We start from the raw sequence: 19,288 nt of genomic DNA, 5'->3' as shown, positions 1-19,288 counted from the left end.
ACAGGACCTGGTGCTCTGGTGAGGGGACTTGGGGGGGTTCCTCCTGGAAGCAGCCCTCCCGTGCCCCAGCAAGCACCAGCCCTAACGCTGCCTTTCTCTGGGGAGCTGAGGGGAACAGCCGGAGGGCTCTGGCTCCCCAGTTCCGGCGCTGCCTCCAAGCCTGTGACCTTGGGCATTTTTAGCCTCTTTGCCTGCATTTCCAACTACGATGGGCCCAAGTTAGAGGCTGGCAGGATACACAAACTCTCCTTTAGGTCCTTCTGCCCTTCCTCCTACTTGCATTCTCCCCACACCTCCTCCAGGCTTTCTTCTCCTCCTGGTGTCCAGGGTGCAGTTGCAGACACACGAAGCTGCATGGTCTGGCTCTTCCAGCCTCCCGCCCAGTCCCAACACCTCCCCAGGGCCCTCCCACCCCTCCTTGGCTGTGGCCCCCAACCCGAACCCCATTAATCCAGCTGGGAAAAAAGAAAAGAGAGGGGCAGGAGAAGGAACTTGGGAGTTCTGAGCTGGACAGAGTCTTAAGAAGCCACGTCATCGAGCCTTCTCCATCCTCAGAGGAGGGGCCAGAGGGCCATAAGAGAGGAAAATTGTGTTGAAGGTCACAATTGGTGTCTGCGGTCCCCCTCTGTCACCTCTTGGGGGGCTCTGAGCTCAGGCCCACCAGATCCCAAGGGCCCACCCAAGGAACCCCCCACCCTCCCCTCAGACAGCTCAGGGCCCCTGGCCTGCAGCTGTTGCCTCTTGATAAGCAGGGGCTGTGAGGCACTGACAGGGGAGAGCAGATTAATTCTGAGGGTGACAGGTGGCATAGCAAGAAGCCGCAAAGCCTGGAGGTGGAGGCTCAGGGCCCCAGGGGAGCAGGGTGTTTACACGGGGATCAAGTATCTGAACAAACCCTGCCCGGGGCAGTCGTCTCCCACCCCCACCCCACCTGTGGGCCTACATGCAAGGACAAGCCCCCTGCCTACGGATCGAAAACTCTGAGTCCACCCATCTCGTGGCTGGAGGGCCCTGGATAGGCCTGGTATCCTCTCTGAGCAAAGTTAGGGCTTTCCGATGATTTCTGCCCTACCTCACGGCTCATGCCAACGTTAACCCAGTTTGTCAACTGCAGAAGAAAGTGTCAGACAGACCCGGATGCAAATTCCAGCTTCACCTCTTACCAGCTGCTGACCTTGGGCAACTTCCCTAACCTCGCCGAGCCTCGGAGGCCTTAGTTATATAACACAGTCACATGTAGCCTCTTCCAGGGTATCGTGAGCATCAGTAGTAACGAGCAGGATACCCAGCAGAGCACAGAGCTGGCCACTGGTCAATGGCGTTGCACCCACGAATGGCACTATTATTACTGTCATTGTCGTTATTATTTTCCCACCTCCAACAAGTCCCAAGCTCTCCCCATCCTGTCCCACCTCCCAGGAGATGGTCTGCCCTCCACGGGCTCCCTTACTTGTGGTGTTGTAGCGGACACCGTAGAAATAGGCAGGGCAGGGTCGAACCACCAGCTGCCCTGCGGGGCTCTGGGGCCAGCAGGTGCCAATGAGGTCCACGGATGCGTTGCACTGCAGTCCTGGGGGCAGAGACGGCTGGTGAGGCAGAGCAACATCCCCTCTGCAGTGTCCCACCCCCCTCCCCACTGGGCCACATTCACAAGCCATCTGGGGACAGAACAGGAGCAATGACCCCAGTGCAGAGATGAGCTCCTTTTCTCAAGAGGAGACACCAGGGAAAGGAATCTGAATTTGATGCTATGGCACCAGGGAGACAATGTGGGTTCCAGAGCAGAGGAGGAACAGAGATGGCTGGAGGTGGTGTTAAAAGTCGAGATCCTGGCTGGCATTTAGAGGAAGGCTGGACGTGCTCCAGGTCCCCTGCTCTGCAGCCTGAGGACATTTCTCTTGGCCCTTTACTTGGACCGCAGCTCTTAGAATTCACAGCATGGGACTTTCCTGGTGGCGCAGTGGTTAAGAATTCGCCTGCCAATGCAGGGGACATGAGTTCAATCCCTGGTCCGGGAAGATCCCACATGCCGTGAAACAACTAAGCCCATGCGCCACAACTACTGAGCCTGCAATCTAGAGCCCACAAGCCACAACTACTGAGCCTGCATGCCACAACTACTGAAGCCCGCGTGCTCTAGGGCCTGAGTGCCACAACTGCTGAAGCCTGCGTGCCTAGAGCCCGTGCTCCGCAGCAAGAGAAGCCACCACAATGAGAAGCCCACACACTGAAACAAAGAGTAGCCCCCACTCGCCGCAACTAGAGAAAGCCTGCGTGCAGCAATGAAGACCCAACGCAGCCAAAATAATAATAAATAAATAAATAAGGAAAAAATCCCCACATTTAATATTAAAAAAAAAAAAAAAGAATTCACAGCCTGGAATGGCTCAGAAGAGACCCAGCCAACCCCTGACCCAGTTCCCTCACATGTCTCTAGAACCAAACGACATCTGCTCTGGACCTGCAGGGAGGAACCAGCTAAAGGAAGCTGGCCCACCTTCCAGCTCACCTGATAACCACTTTTACGGAACATTCGTGCTCTGGTCTGTGCTGGGACCTAGGAGAGGACTGACTGAGAAGGGGACCATGGAGAAAAAAGGGAGGGAGACACCACGTGGGGGAGTGGAAAGGAATCAGTAATCTGGAACCCTGGCTTCAGACTGGGCTCTGCTACTCATTTGCTGTGTGACTGTAGGCAAGTCTCTTGCCTTCTCTGAGCCTTAGGTTTTATCGATAATGAAGTAGTTGGATCTGATCAGAAATTCTTAATCTCAGGCCACTGGAAGCTTTAAGGGTTCATAGAGACTTTGAAATTAAATGAAAAATTTGTTCTATACATGCAGTTGGGAAAGGCACCATGGCTTTCATTAGATTCTCAAAGGGGTCTGTGACTCAGAAAAGGATGTGAACAACTGGACTAGAGAGAGGATGTCAAAATCCCCTTCCAAATGTTTGCCCTTAATTAAGAGCTTTTTGGAGTGGAGCGTGCGTGTGCATGTGTGTGTGTGTGTGTGTGTGTGTGTGTTGGAGCAGAGCTGAAGCCACAGTAACACTTCTGGGAAGGTGGGGGGTTTTTGGTCTCCAATGGGTGGGGGCTGGGCTGAGGACAGTCCTGGCATCCCTCCTGATGCTGCTCCTTCTTTCTCTGACTTTCCATGCCCCTCTCCTCTCAAGGCTGGCACACCAGTCCTGTGGAGACCCAGTGTGTCCATCACGATGGGAGAGGTTAATAACCTGAGACTGGCCATAGAGTGTACAGACAAGCCAGGGAGAGCCACGAGCCAATGAAGGGGTGGCATCTCCAGTCCAGGGCATCAGCAGCTGCTAAGCCCTGGCTGGGGCCCGCCTGCCATCTCCCCCCCAGCTGAGCCTGTGCCCAGTCTCTCAGGAAACAGCATTGGGTTAGACTGGCATCCCTTACTTGCTGGATGCAGGGCAGTGCTGAGTAACACTTGTACCAAATTCTGGTTTTTCTTTCTAATCAAAGCTATTCATAGGATGTGTGTGCAAATCTGGGCTCAAGGGCCAAAGGCTTCGAGGCTAAGTGGTTTAATTGAAAGAGAAAGAAATCTGGATTGGGGCTTAATGGACACGAGGAGACAGCCAGCTAGGCAGCAGGGGTGGGCCAAGCCCTGGTGCTGTGCCACAGTGGGGCCCCCACGAATGACATCACAGAGAGGTGATGGGGGTAGGGGAGTGAGGAAATCAGGTTGAGATTTTAATCTGCCATGGGTCATGCCAGTCGTGCTGAGCCTGGAGGAGGGGAGAAACGGAGGCATGTGGCCGTCAGGAGGGAGGGATAGTATAATGGACCGTGCTCTGCTTCTCCAAAGGCCTTCTTCATGTATTTTGTTTGCTCCTCATTCACCCTGCAATATCATTATTCCCTTTTTTTTTTTTAATTTACAGATTCATTATTCCCTTTTTACAGATGAGGAAACTGAGGCCCAGGGAAGTAAGTGACTTGCCCAGGGTCGTGAGTCAATGCGTGAAAGAACTAAGACTCATAACCAGGTGTTTGGGACTCTAAATCAAGTGTTCTTTCTATTACACCACATTGTTTGCCAATACAGGGAGGAGAACAGTCAAAGAGGCAGCAGGGAAAGGGGGCAGTATTTACTGAGGGCTGACTGTGTGCCAGGCACCTGCCAGGCGCTTACATATACCATGTGACTTCATAACCTTCCTCAGGAGGTTGTTCATTCACTCACTCATTCACATTATGTCCTGAGCTAGGCACTGGGAGATGAAATGGAATGTCACAGTGGTACCTGGAACTTGCCTAAGGCCCACTCTCAGTGTAGCATCTGCCCTCCCTCCCCCGCCCTGGAGAGTTCCCCAGAGTCCCTTCAGAAAAGAACAGAGGGCAGGGCAGGACTGGGCACCAACCACAGCCAAGACCAGGCCACAGCCGAGGCAGGGACCGGCTGCTGAGCCAATGGCCCTCCTGGTCTCAAGGACCAGGTACCAGCCAATGCCCAGAGGCCTGACCCCACCCACGGCCGGTCGGGGATATGCAGGTGGGAATGGGCAGGGTAGAGCTTTCTGCCTCTAGTCCGTGGTACAGATTAGGATTCCATACCACCTACTATGGGTCTCACACCATCTGCCAATGTGGGCGCTAATTCTCCCTGTTTTACAGATAGGAAAACTGAGGCCGAGCAAATTGCTTATCCTTAGTCGCATAGACACTAAGAGGCAGAAGTGGGTTTTGACGCCTGCCCAGGGCTCTTCCCACTGCACCACAGCAGTCCCCAGTCTGGGCAACTGGCCTTCTCAGCATTTGGGTGCACTGGTCTCTGTGTCCTGGGTTCCTCCGGTAGTGCCTCCCTCTCTCCCTTCCTCCCGTCCCTCGACGCTCACAGAAGGCTGCGTGGAGGTGGTGCGGGGGAACACTGCATCAGACATGACCTTTACGTGAAGAGCCCAGAAAATCCTGGAGGGAATGAAAGTCTTGGTGCGAGACGGGAAGAAAGGGAGAGAGAGGCTGCAAGAATGGAGAAGAGAAACTAAATGCAAGCGGCCAGGGGACAACGCTGCCCCTCCCCCCGAAAGAAAAGGCCCCTGCGCGCTGGCCTGGGCTCCAGAGAGGGCGGGGTCCGAGGGAGAGAAGAGCCAAGCAGGGGTGCGGCCAGAGGCACAGGGCCAATCAGGAGTGGCGACCGGGCTACGACGCGCAAATACAGGCTAGAAAGTTCTAAGCGGAATTGGCCTCTTGGTTTTAGGGAGTAGACGGACAAGAGAGAGGTAGGGAGGGAAAAGAGGAGGAAAGGAAGGATTTGGGGGGCCGGGGGAAACGGCCTTTGTTGAACACTACTCTGTACCAGGCAATGTGAAGGGCACTTGATGAAATTCATGCCACCCATTCAATTCACTCCATCACTCTTTGAGGAGAAGAAAAGCAGGGAGGGGACAAGGGGAGAAGGAGAGAGGGGGAGAGAGAGGAAACAGAAGACAAAAGACACTGAGAATAAAACAGGGAGAAGCAGACAGAAAGCCAGGAGAACAAGGTACAGAGAAAAATAATTTCAGAGGTGCTGTGGGTGGGGAGGGACTGGATTTCCTAGTTGGGAAGGGGAGAAGGAAGGAAAGGAAGTCCTGGTGTCACTCAGCATGGGGGCTATAAGGACCTAGAGGTCAGGGCTGTTGGACTGCGATTCCCCAGGTCCCACTGATACAAATGTGCGTCTCTCCTGCTCTCCTGGGGGCTATGTTCCCCCTTGGGTAGCATAGTTCTGGGCTGAGAAGCACTTTGGACCAGAGTAAACCAGCCTTGCAAATAGCCAGGTAGACTTACCAGCCAGCAGCACGAAGCCTGAGTTACTATTAGGACCCAACTCCTCCCCGTGCAGACCCGTCACCAGGATCCCCTCCTGCTCAGTGAAGTAATAGGTGGGGAGAAATAAAGACTTTGCTCTTTATTCAACAAGTTTTACTGACCACCTAAAAAATGTTTTAGGAGCTGAGGATACAGTAATGAATAAAATAAATGCCCTGCTGTCAGAAATAGAGACACAGATGTAGAGAACAAACGTACGGGCACCAAGGGTAGAAAGCGCGGGTGGGGGTGGGGGTGGGGTGGGATGAATTGGGAGATTGGGATTCACATATATACACTAATGTCTAAAATAGATAACTAATAGGAACCTGCTGTATATAAAAAAATGCCCTGCTGTCAGTCTACAGGGTTGGGGGTTGGGGTTGTGTGTGCAGACAGACAGACGTACCTGTTAACCAGTGAGAGATGCTATGGAGAAAAAACAAGCAGGGTAAGGAGATAAAGACTGACAGGAGTGCTATTTTAATTTGGTCCTAATATTTAGGCAGAGGCCCAATGGAAGTGAGAGAGGTAACTGTGTGCCTACCTGGGGGAAGAGGGTTCTGGAGGGGACAGCAGCTACAAAGGCCCTCAGGCAGGTGTGTGCTCAGTGTGTCTGAGGCAGTAACATTCCTGTCGCTTGGTGGCTCACCCCCCTCACTCATGGGGCAGCTAGATCCCCACAGAGTTTCTTCTGGGGCTGGGGTGGGTGCAGCCAAAAGTAACCCATAAAACTGGTCCTGTATCTTCCTCCTTCCCCACATCTGCGCAAAGCAGATGCATGGGGGCCGACACTCCAGGTGTTCATGGGAGCACTGTGGTCAGCCCGCCCCAGATCCCTGCAAATGGAGGGAAGAGGAGAGAGGAACAGTAGGAAGGGCTCCCACCTGCCTCTGAAAAACACCTGCTGAGTCAGAGTCCTGGGGGGGCTGCTCTAATGAACAGAAAAGAACCCTTTGAGGGTGGTTTCTTCCCCCAAATAGATGATATAGTTCCCTTCCCATCAGGCTCAGGGTCCAAATGTACTCAGCAGATCTTTCCATAGCAGATAACTTCCAAGAAAGGTTGGAACCTGGTTCCTGTCCCCAGTTATGTCGGGTCTCCCATCAGGGGCTTCTGAATGAACTAGGGTAGGTGGGCACGTGGCAGCAGCCCTGCAGCTGGGAAGCCCATCCCCCTGTTTGGTTTAAGCCCAGGGGGGAGACTTAGCCAAGGCTGCGCCAAGGGGCCCAAGGGCAGCCTCTGAAACACACATGCCTGCTCATTCCAGGAAGGTGCTGCTGGGATGAATGGGCAGGGGCTCTGCCTGGGTCACCTGGCATAGAGAGGCCAGGCAGACAGTCCTGCTCTTTGCTCAGCCACTTTGTCATTGGACTGTCTTCTCCTTGGCTGGGCAGAAAAGAACCTTTGTAGGGTGTGTGATTCATCAGGACAAGTGGGTGGGAGCCTCCCGTCCTGTGGGTCTATGGGCTCTTCAGTGTTGCACCTAGTACGGTGTCAGGCACATACTAGGTTCTGAGGAATACTGGGAGCTGTGTGTAAACCCAGTATAGGTATGGGAAACTGCAGGGGCGTCTCTGCACCCCTGGAGGACTGACCATAGTGGGCCCTGGGTACTGCGACTTTCCAGATGACCATATACATGGTGGCGGGAAAGTCCAGAATCAGGCCATTTGATTCAAATCTTGGGGCTGCTGCTTAGTAACCACGTGTACTTGAGCAAATTACGTAACGTCTCTGAGCTGTACGCTTCTCTTCTGTAAGATGATGATAAAAATAATTCCTGGGCTTCCCTGGTGGCGCAGTGGTTGAGAGTCCGCCTGCCGATGCAGGGGACACGGGTTCGTGCCCCAGTCCGGGAAGATCCCACATGCTGCGGAGCGGCTGGGCTCGTGAGCCATGGCCGCTGAGCCTGTGCGTCCGGAGCCTGTGCTCCACAACGGGAGAGGCCACAACAGTGAGAGGCCTGCATACCGCAAAAATAAAATAAAATAAAATTCCTAACAGTATTGTTTGATGACTGAATGAGATTAAAGCACTTAGAATGGTGTCTAACATACAATAGGCACTAAGTAAACATTAGTTGTTATTATTAGTTATTACATTAATTATTATAATCATTCATGACCTTCAGACGGGAGATGACCCTGGGTCCTTGTCAGTGCTATGATTCCATTTATCTCTGATGTCATGGGTCAATAATTCTATTACTTTCTGGCATCGTCATATTCATGCCATGATTTTATGAGTTGTCAGGTCTGTGATCTGCCACAGGATGGAGCCTCAGCCCTGGGGACCCACCTTCTCCCTGCTCCTGGCATGTGAGAGGCCCCCCAAAGGCCCCAGCTCAGTGCCAGCCACCCCGGCCAGACGCCCATCCATCTGTCTCAGTCCCTCCACCCCACCCTCACCATCTGTCCCTACCAGTGCCCATCAGTCTGGGTAGGTCTTAGCGTTGGAGACAAACAGCCCATTTTCAGAGGCTGCTGTGGAGGGTGATGGATTGCGTGCCCTGAAGCCAGGCAGGCTGGGCTGGGCTGGGGGTAGGGGCACAGAGTACAAGTCATCGGGAAATGAATGACATTCATCACGGCCTGCTGCCTCCAAGGACAGGTGACACCTTCGTGGGCTCAGGGATGTCACTGCGCAGGAGCACAATAAGCGAGTCAGTGGAGACTGACCTGGCCGCCGTGCAAGGGGCTGGGATCGGGGGTAGCTTCTTCTCAGGCCAGGCCTCCGAGCAGGTCTCTTCCCTCTCGGTCTTTCTCCAGACTCTTGCTCAAGAACTTTCTGTTCCTCATGGCCCAGCTTAGCCAACTTTGCAGGCAGATGCTCTGGGCTCCCAGGACCTCCCCAGGCTTACTGCTCTCCCCTCCCGACCCCTCCCCTGTTCTTCCACCAAACCCACCTGCTAGTCCTCAGTCAACTCTAGCTTCGGCTCAGAGCATTGGCTCTTCTCTGCCAGTCCCTGCTCAGAGTCTCTCAGAGACTTGCCTTGAAGCCTCTTCCTTCAGGAAGGCTTCCGGGATTCACACCACCCCGATCTAACCTCCCTGCCACCTCCATTGTAGTGAGCACTTCATGGCAAGTGCCTGCCCCTCATTGCAGCTACACAGTAAGCACTTTAAAAGCCTGCTCTTACCAACAATAATAAATAGTACTCAGTAGTGGTATGCACTCTACAGTTTGTGAAATATTGCCATTAAACATAGTGCATTTAATCATAACAGATCCTTGAGGCAGGTGTCAGCCCTACTCTATAACTGCAAAGTGAGGCTCAAGGGAGTCAAAGGTGCACTCATCCCTGTGGCTGTCGGTGGGGGGCCCTAGGGCACACAGGACAAGACTGAGCGCCACTATGAGCATGGGAACCCAGTCGGTGCTCCAGGTCTGGTGCTCATTCTCTCGCCCCCCAACCCCCACCCTACTGAGGGAACAGCAGGCCAGGGGGCAGCTGCCTGGAGCTGTGGAAGCCTCCTCTCCCCGCAGGCCCAGGTTCAGAAACTCCCTGCTTCCCTGCTAGCACGTGGTGGCCATTTCTCCAACAGCGCGGGCCTTGCGCCTCATAGCACGTGTGTCTATGCACTTGACTCCCGTACCGGACTGTGAGCTCCTCTTTGTTCTCCCAGGGAACATGGGGCCCGGCGCACAGTAGGTGCTCAGTTAATGAGTTGGATTGAATCAAGGAGAGAGACCTGCAGAGGAAAATGAATCACCAAAGAACAAGCCTCTCAAAGACCCTCAGGTGCACCTCTCCACCTTCGCTGGGCAGCAGCATCCCCGGGACCCTGGGTAAAGGGACCAGGATGAGGGTTCAAGGACCACACCCCAGATTAGAAAAGGCATGGCCTGAGGAGCCCAAAAACCGAATTCTCCCACGCCTCAGTTTCCTCATCTGTACAAATATCTCATCTTAAACTCTTGTGAGGATGAAATAAGATTATTATACAAAAGCACTTTGTAAATGGTGAAGTTATACAAGTATTAGTAATATTTGCAGTTAAGCAGTATTTTCTATCGAGGAGGGGTAGAGCACGGTGCTAAAGAACGTATCTGGGAGCCAGGCTTCCTGGGCTCAAATCAGCTCCAGCACTTACTAGTTCTGCTCTGTGCCTCAGTTTCCTTATGTGTAAAAGGAAGATAACAGCACCTGCCTCAGGAGGTCGTAAAAACTCGGTGAATATACAGATGGTCGCCGACTTACGATGGTTCGACTTTAATGATTTTTCGACTGTACAATGGCTTGACAGCAATATGCATTCTGTACAAACCACACTTCAGATTTTGAATTTTGACCTTTTCCCAGGCTAGTAATATGTGGTACAATCCTCTCTCGTGATGCTGGCAGCGGCAGCTGCAGCAACTCCCAGTCAGCCACGCGATCGTGGGAGTAAACAGCTGACACACTGACAACCACTCTGTACCCAGACGACCATTCCGTTTTTCACTTTCAGTACACTATTCAATAAATTACAAGAGATGTTCAACACTTATAAAATAGGCTTTGTGTTAGATGATTTTGCCCGACTGTAGCTAATGTAAGCGTTCTGAGCATTTCAAAGTAGGCTAGTCTACGCTATGCTGATCGGTAGGTTAGGTGTATTCAATGACTTTTTGACTTACGATATTTTCAATTTATGATAAGTTTATCTGGGCGTAACCCCATTGTAAGTCAAGGAAGAGCTCTATCTCAAATACCTTGGACAGTGCCCCACACAGAGCGCCCTACATATTATGCTTCAGGCATTTTTAGCAGCAGCAAACAGCAGGTTTCCTTCCTCACTGACGCCTGAGTCAGCCCAGCCCTCCGCTCTGTTGGTTCTCACGGCTGCAAGGGCTGGGGCGACTTCCCCTGTGGTCCACCCCAAAGCAGGGAGGATAGCTACTTGGCACGCTTGCCCCGAGCCCCTCTGTGCCCCTGGCTGATGCTGTCACCTAGTCGCAGCTCTCTCTCCCACCACACTTACACCCACCTTCAGGACCCCGCTCGACACAGCACTCCGTGGATAGACGATGGATTGCTTGCGGCCCCAGAGGGGAAATCTCTCTGCTGTTCCTGCCCCAGGGCATGGCTCTGTGTGCAGGCTCTGGGAGCCCTGGGGGTGGGGGGGTGGGGACCTGGAATCTTGCAGGAGGCAGATGGGGGTGCTCACCAGAGATGTTGCCGGCCAGGGATAGGCTCTCGCAGTGCTGGTCCTGGAGGGAGGCGGAGATGGAGTGCAGCCCCAGGAGGAGAAGGGCCTGTGGGCACAGGGAGGTGAGGGACGCAGTTAGACTGTGTCATGAGCTGTCTGGCCTGGAGCTTCCTGCTGCCCCTCTTGCCCCCTTCATATGCGTCTCATTCCAGACACACACCCCTCCCCCACCGGCCCAGCCTCCCTTCCCCCCTCCTCCGTGTCCTCTCTGCCTACGAGGTCTGGGGCTGCCCTGCTCTCTGAGGGGCCTGAAAGGGAGGCAGGTGACAGCAGGAGCCCAGGTTCCCAGGACAGAGGGAAACTTTCTCCCTGAGGGCTGGGGGCCTCCAGAGCGGCTCTGCCTGAGCAAGCCACCTCCATCCTCACGGGGTCTCAAGGGTGGCACAGGCGTGTCCCGACACACCCACACCCACACCCTCCCACCTGCCCCCCCCGAGCACCCCCCCACCCGCATGGGCTCACAGAAGACCCCCATTGGTGAGCCTCCCTCCCTCCCCAGCTGCAGGAGCTCAGGCCCTGTGGTTTAATGAGCTGCCTCCCGGGCCCTCATCCCCACCCAGCTAATTACTGGTCACTACAGATCGTGCCTCACCATTTCCCAAGTCATTTTATATCCGCGACGGTACTTCATTCTCTGTGGGGCTGGCTGTCCCTGATGAGGAAGCTGAGGCCCAGAGAGGTGAAGGGATAAATGTGTCTGGAAAGATGCCTGCCCTAATCCAGGGAGAATCTTTGCCTCTTACCCTCCCTGGGGACTCTGTGTCACTCTGATTCCAAAATTTCAGCCCACCTGGGGAGAGTAGCATGGGTCTCACACCTAGAGGGCTGCCCACTTCTTCAACTAACACCCGCACATAATCATTGTGTCCCCTCCCTTAAGGTCAACACCTTCCCTGTGGATTTAGAGTCAAAAGAGACCTGGCATCCAGCCCCAGTTTCACTGTGTTGCCATGGGCAGGTTACTTGACCTCTCTGTGCCTCGATTTCCTCACCTGTAAAGATGGGTGTAATAGCCACCCCACCACCACTCCGCCAGGCTTACAGGACGCAGTGTAGGTAGAAGTCCTCTGTGAGCAGCACAGCTTGACCCAAGATGGGAGGGATTTTCTTTTGTTCATTGCATTCTAATTTGCTGAATATATTAACGAGTTACATTGTGTTTCAGGTCTACAAGAGGCACTCAATAGGTCATGCTGATTGATTTGAACTTGGTGACTCTTATTTAGTCAGGGGTTGGTGGCAAGGTATTGTTTCCCTTGGGATTTGATTTGTGAAGGGCTAAGGAGCGTGTGGGGGGTTGGGGTAGTGGAGGATTGTAACCGGCCCCCCCTCCAGTTGTCAGGACATGAGAGCCCAAGGACCAGCAGAGCCCTGTCTCCCTGACCTCATGGGAGGCTGCTCTCCGCATCACCACCCCTGTTCCTCTGCTCTTCCTCCCTGGGGTCCCCTCCCCGGGACCATCTCCTCTCCTCCCCACTGCCCCCCAACCTGCCATGGTGTCTCAGCACCAGCCCATTTCCAAACAGTTCTGCAAAATTCACTGCAGAGCTTCAGACAGGGACACTTCGATCTGGAAGCAGCCTTAGCCATTTCACAGGGGAAAATGAGCTCGTGAGAGAGGTAGCGACTTGTCCGAGTCCCACGTGAGCAAGTTTCTAATTTAGAGTAGAGCCAGGGTGGTGGCCAACACGAGCAGCACACGTTCGCAGCCCTCATTTGCAGACCTCAACCGCAGGGCCAGGACTAGGGTGAGGAGACCAAGGCATTCACCTCCAGTGCAAAATTTAAGGGGGGGGGGGGCACCAGAAAACATAGTAGTCAAGATACATAATATTTTAATGCAATATTTTTTTAAACTCTAAATCAATGCAAAAAAAGTCCATGATGAACAACATATCAAAAGCTTTTTTTAAAAAGCCAGGATCACTAACAGTGCTGGGCCATACTGGAGCCTCGGGTAGAAGGAAAAATCAGTAATAATATTAAAATATGATTTATCTTGACACTGCACTTTGGGGCAGCTCTTTCAATTCCATGCTTGAGAAAAGTGCCTCACTTGCCTCACCCAAGTCCTGACCCTGTTGCTCCCGTACCTTCTTCCCAAACTGGCCTCCACCCTGCGCCCCAGACCCTCACGACCTGTGCCACCCACCTGCCCACTCCCGCCGTCTGATGACAAAGACAGACCCTGCTCCCCGCTCTCCCACCCAAGATGGACTCGAATGCTCCCCACTCCTGGTCAGGATCTGTTCCACCCACACCTCCTGTAGGAAGCCCCCCTTGACCCCGATGACTCCCCCACGTTGTCCCCTCAGTGCTGTGCCCGAGTCCGCAGTGGGTTCGTTTATCCCCTCGCTGGCACACTCCTCCTGTCACATCATAGGGGTCTTTCTGCTCCGGGCCAAGCTCCAGGCTCCGAGGTCCACCCCCCGGCCCTGTACCCCCATCCCGTGCCCAGCGCTTGGCCTCAGCCCACGGCGCTGGGGTCAGCTAACTCGCTCCTGGGACTCGGGAGTGCTTAGAACAAACCCATTCATCTCTCTGGCCCCAAGGAACTTCCAACACTTTATTAATCACTAATTAAACTTCACTGTCCCGGAGAGATGGCGAAATATCTTTACCCTCCTTTTCCACTTCAGAACGCAGAAGCGGAGAGAGGAGGAAGCCACCAGGCCTGCCACTGGCTCCTGCACGCCGAGCGGAGAGCTGTGTCCTCGCTGACAGACCTGCTGCTCGGCTCAGCACAGGCAGCGGGGACCCAGCTCTGAGCTGTCCCCAGAGAGGGCCAGTCAGCTGGGATGGCCAGAGGCCTCTTCTAGAAGGGGACGAGAGACCCCCACCCACGGCTTGCCACCCACCCCTGCCTCTGCCACCTCCCAGCACAGACACACGTGTACACACACAGCGTGGAAATGGGGCTCCCAGAGGCAGCTCAGCCGCAGGCAAATTAAAGGCACCGGTAACACCAGACGTGAAAATGTCAGCCCTGCTGCCTGGCATTCCATCGCTGTCCTTCTAAGCCTGAAGCTGTGCTTTGTGTTTCGGTCTTTCCCGTTCTCCTTGAAAGCACACCACGTTTTATTCACGCTGAATTACTTGTTGCTTCCCCAGCACGTGGGGTCCTGCTGGTGTCTGCACACTTTTGCCCCCTCATCACCCTGGCCCACCTGGTGAAGTCTGCAGTCCTCAAACGCCAGGTCCAGAGCCCCTCCCCGCGGCAGCACCTTCCCCGACCCTCCAAAGCAAAGCAACTCGGTCCCTCGTCAATGTGCCCAGGTCCCCTCCGTACATGCTCTAGACCCTGGCAATCAGAGAATTCAGACTAGTCCCAAATGCACGGAATTGCCTCAGTGCAATGCACTTACGCCCCAGGGTTCTAATTAGATGGCAAATACACCAGCCAGAAGGTCTTAGCCTCGCCTCTGAATGTCCTGGGGTTCACAGAGGAGCAGGGCGCGTGCAGATTCATCATGAATCCAAAGCAAATGCCACGGGATGGAGCCTGTCCTTGGCTGGCTAACTGTAACCCTGACCCTTACCTCTCCTTGGATGTGCTGGTTCACAAAGTCATTTTCTCCCAATAGAGGGCCGGTTTTGCACTATGCACAGAAAAACGTTTCTTAAAATTCCCAAACCAATCTCTCCCCTCAGGAAATGTTGGCTCTGTACAGAATCTGGGCCTGTGACACCTCTGGCTCTGCGGAAGGGTTTGTCAAGGCTCCTGGCTTATTCCTGAATCACAGTTTCATGAAAAGTCCAGAGTTTTCCTGTGTATTTCCTTCTACCGTACGTTGATCTCCTCTTCAACTTTCACTAGTTTTCCAACTCCAGCAACAGGAGAGTATTGCACTGTAGGGACAAGCCCCCGAAGTTTCAAGGTTGTTGTCTGTGTTCTGCTAAAGCTGTGAATTCTTACTCTGGTGTCTACAAACATGAGGCAGGGGAGGGGATGAAACCCTGTAATTTAATGCAGAATGTTGCGTGTAATGCTGGCCATTTTCCTGGGGAGGGTGAAGAGCTTCCTTCGCTCTGTGGTGAGGTCTAGCACTCCAAAAAATATGGCTGGAGCATGTGGTGAGTAGGGTCACATCAGAGGCCTGGGCTTCACCAAACTGGACATGTCATCCTCTCTCAAAGTAAACCAAAAGTGGTTTTGACCTAAGAATCGCCACTTTCTTGGACCCCTCTGTCATCAGCCCTAGCCGCTGGCTCTCCTTTCAGAACCGTTTTTGACAAACCAAGCTCTCAGGACTTGGTGAGGTGGAGAGAAAACCAAAATGGGACTGAGGATCTGAAGCTGGCAGGCGCTAGGCTCACTCAGGAGGTAGAGCCTCACTTCTGTGTGCCAGCCTGGCAGCCCCGAGGCCCCCAAATTAAACCCACACCTCAGCTGCAAATCTCTCCCCTTGCCAGAGAGCCAAAGCTGGAATGTTACCTCTGAGAAGGTCAAGGGCGTGCTGTGGCTCGATCACAGCATCGCATAAACTGACCGTCCTGGGACCCAGGGGTCGCTGACACGGAAGGGGCACTGTGCTGCGGAGAGCACACAGAGCAAGTTCCATGCTCCCCATTTTACAGGGATTTTATAGTTGAGGTGCCCAAGGTCACGGAACTGTTTTTAGCAGCTGAGTGGAGACTAGGGCCCAGGAAGCAGGCGATCAGGTCTGTCTTTCAAGTGGATGAAGGACGGAGGGGGATGGATCAGGGCAGGGCAGGGGAAGAAGCGATGGGCAGAGAGGGAGGGAAGGGCGCAGGAGCCACGGAGAGGGCGGGGTGGGCGGGCCGGAGCGTGACAGCTGTCTGCCGGCTCCAGGCTGCTCCAGCAGCCGTACATGCCCCCACCCCCCGGCCAGCACACAGCGTGGCTAGAATTGAAGCTGCCATCCCCATTCCCAGTGTGACTTTGGCATAAAGGTTAATCACACCCAGAAAATGCTTATTAGAGTCCATAAATAACTACATTGCTGAAGCTCAGTTTGGTCTTTAAGGCACAGAAGTGCAATTTCCTTTGATGGGATGGTCTGGTAATTAACCTTTCAGCAAGAATCCTGAAGGGCCACTGGAGGCACCAGGGGCCGCGCTCATCTCCCCAGATTCATGAGGAGCAAAGAGACGGGGGCCTGCCTTCCCTCCCCTACACAACACCTTCTGATGCTCAGCCTGGGAGGGCCCTCAGAGGCCCCAAGAAAACCCTCCCTAGGAGCCAGGGACTGAGCTGGCCCTCGGGCAGAACCACAGCTGCAGCATTTGCGAGCGATCTTTCAGCAAGATTCCTCCCCCTTCTGCTGAGTTCTGAGCCCCATCCTGCTACTACTAACTGTGTGACTTTGGGCGAGTCACCTGGCCCCTCTGGGCAATGTGATCTTTCTTTCCTGCATCACAGGGACGCAGCTCACCTGGGGAGGGGGGAGAAAAGGAGGAAGATGCTTTCTGAAATTTAAAGTCTTCTAGAAGCGCCCATGGGGTCACTATCATGACTTGGTCACTCTGGGCCCTTGAATCTTCCTTGGTTACAGAGAGGGTTGGACTAGAGCAGGCTGGTCCTGGTGTTCCTTCCAGGCCCCGGGGAGTGGGGCTGCAGCAGGACCAGGGCCTTCTGCTTCACTCTGTCAGACTGTTCTGCCTTCTCTGTAAGCTTTCCTTTGAAAAGGGATTTTTCAGCTTAGAAGGAAAGTTGTTTTGATTTTTGTCTCTTGTTTTTTTAAACCACCAGATTAAGTGATCTCACTGAGCCCCTTGCTGAACTGGGATTCTACATTCAAGGAGTCCAGGACTCCTTGATTTGGAAAAAAGGAGAAGAATTCAGAAGAGGCAGGGAAGGATGCACAGACACACACACACACACACACACACACACACACTAAAAGGAGAATGGCAAGGCAAGGTGTTGTTGAGCACAGGCGGACCATGGGATTACAGGAGGGCTCAGCACAAGGGGATGGTGTGGGCAGGCTTCCTGGGGGAGGTGGCTTTGAGAATGGCAGAGTGGGCACAGACTGTAAGAAGGAAAGAGAGGGCTTTCCAGGCAAGGGGAGGGTCCTGAGCTTGAGGAGACTGGCCAGGCCATCTGCGGAAGGGCCCAGACACCGGGCTGCGGTGGGTCCTTCAGGCCTGGAGTGCCAACGTGGATTCCAGAGCATCAGTTTGTCACAGCCGGTCAGTTCACCATTTGTAGGTATGGACACGGGCCCAGAGAGGGGAAGTGAGACCTCGGAGGCACCGGCTCAGTGGAGGAACTTCAGTAGCTGGGGATGAACCTGAGCCTGGCTGCCTTCCCTGGCCCACGAGACTGTGGCAGATCCTGACTTGGAGCACAGAGAGGCCCCCCAGCTCCCCAGTGAAGCCAAGATTGCAACCCTCCCTGGGAGGCAAGACCCCCAGTGGACACTGCCGTCTGCTGGCCGAGGAAGGAAGGCCCACTCCTCTTGGGTCCTGGGGTCCCCTGGCTCCACAACCCGAATATCTGACCATCCTGAGTCTGCTTTGCTCTGGGCCGTGGCTTTTTTTCCCAGCTTTATTGAGATGTAATTGACGTATAACATTGTATAAGTTTAAGGTGTACAACATAATGATTTTATACATGTATATATCGCAAAAAAATTTCCACGATCAGATTAGTTAATACATGCATCATCTCACGTAATTACAATTGTGTGTGTGTGTGTGTGTGTGTGTGTGCGCGCGTGTGTGTTGGGAACTATTAAGATCTACTCTCTTTGTAACTTTCAAATATATAACACAGTATCGTTAACTATAGTCACCATGCTGTCCATCATACCCGCAGAATGTATTCATTCATAATTGGAAGCTTGTACCTTTGACCACCTTCACCCATTCCCACACCTCCGCTCCACTTCTGGTGGCCACCAATCTGTTCTGTTTCTCTGAGTTCGACTTTTTATTTATTTGCCTCTCACTACCGCGGCCTCTCTTGTTGTGGAGCACAGGCTCCAGACGCGCAGGCTCAGTAGTTGTGGCTCACGGGCCTAGTTGCTCCGCGGCACGTGGAATCTTCCCAGACCGGGGCTCGAACCCGTGTCCCCTGCACTGGCAGGCGGATTCTCAACCACTGCGCCACCAGGGAAGCCCTCGACTTTTTTAGATTCCACGTATATAAGTGAGATCATATGGTATTTGTCTTTCTCTGTCTCACTTATTTCACTCAGCATAATGCCCTCAAGGTTCATCCATGTTGTCACACATGGCGGGATTTCCTTCCCTTTTATGGCAGAATAATATTCCATTGTATGGACTGACATGTATACACTATTGATACTATGTATAAAATAGATAACGAATGAGAACCTACTGTTTAGCACAGGGAACTCTACTCAGTGCTCTGTGGTGACCTAAATGGGAAGGAAATCCAAAAAAAGAGGGCGTATATGTATACATAGAGCTGATTCACTTTGCTGCACAGTAGAGAGTAACACAACATTGTAAAGCAACTATACTCCAATTTAAAAAAAAACTCTGTTGTATGTATATACCACTTGTTCTTTATCTATTCATCCATTTATAGACACTTAGGTTGTTTCCACAGCTTGGCTATTGTATACAATGCTGCAATGAACACGGGGATGCAGCTATCTCTTCAAGGTAATAATCTCATTTCCTTTGGATACATACCCAGAAGTGGAATTGCTGTATCATATGGCAGTCTATTTTTAACTTTTTGAGTAAACTCCATACTATTTTTCACAGTGGCTGCACCAATTTACATCCTCACCAACAGTGAACAAGGGTTCCCTTTTCTCCACATCCTCCCTGCCACTTATCTCGGCTTTTTTATAATAACCATTCTAACAGATGTGAGGTGAAATCTTATTGTGTTTCTTACTTGCATTTCCCAGATTTAATTGGATTATTTGTGGGGCTTGTTTTTGTTTTCTTGGGTTTTTTTTTTTTGCTATTGAGTTGTATGAGTTCCTTATATATTTTGGATAGTGACCCCTTATCAGAGATGTGGTTTTCAAGGTATAGCCTGTTTTAAGCAAAGCCAAGAGAAAAAAAATCTAAATATGAAAAAGAAGAGGGATCATAAATCAAGATCTCTTTAGAAAGCTGGCTCCCCATTGGATTTAAAAATGAGGATCTGGTTTGCAGAAATAAAACACATGCAATCAACTCTTCTGAAGCCTGTGTGCCTACAGGGGATATATCTGTAGTGACGGAATGACAATACAGCGGAGGTACAGAGCCCACAGGCAATTGTGCAATTTCTGCCCTGCACAGAGGTGCCAAGTGGAGAGGTCTCTGGGGGCTAGAATTGCAG

At 52.8% G+C, this 19,288-nt stretch overlaps 1 protein-coding gene across 1 annotated transcript in view; it reads right to left on the bottom strand.

Annotated features, from left to right (window-relative positions):
- Positions 1-19,288, bottom strand: part of CRHR1 (corticotropin releasing hormone receptor 1) — a 50,790-nt gene that overhangs the window by 16,180 nt on the left and 15,322 nt on the right. Inside the window, exons 2-3 of the mRNA XM_033847846.2 lie at positions 10,972-11,059; positions 1,451-1,570 (exon numbers count right to left, since the gene is read on the bottom strand). Of these exons, the coding sequence (XP_033703737.1) occupies positions 1,451-1,570; positions 10,972-11,059 (208 nt within the window). The remainder of the gene's footprint in view (positions 1-1,450; positions 1,571-10,971; positions 11,060-19,288) is intronic.

Source organism: Tursiops truncatus, chromosome 20, assembly GCF_011762595.2.
Source record: "Tursiops truncatus isolate mTurTru1 chromosome 20, mTurTru1.mat.Y, whole genome shotgun sequence".
Classification (NCBI taxonomy): domain Eukaryota; kingdom Metazoa; phylum Chordata; class Mammalia; order Artiodactyla; family Delphinidae; genus Tursiops; species Tursiops truncatus.
Note: the sequence above shows the minus strand (reverse complement) of the source record. Positions and strands in the feature narration are given on the sequence as shown.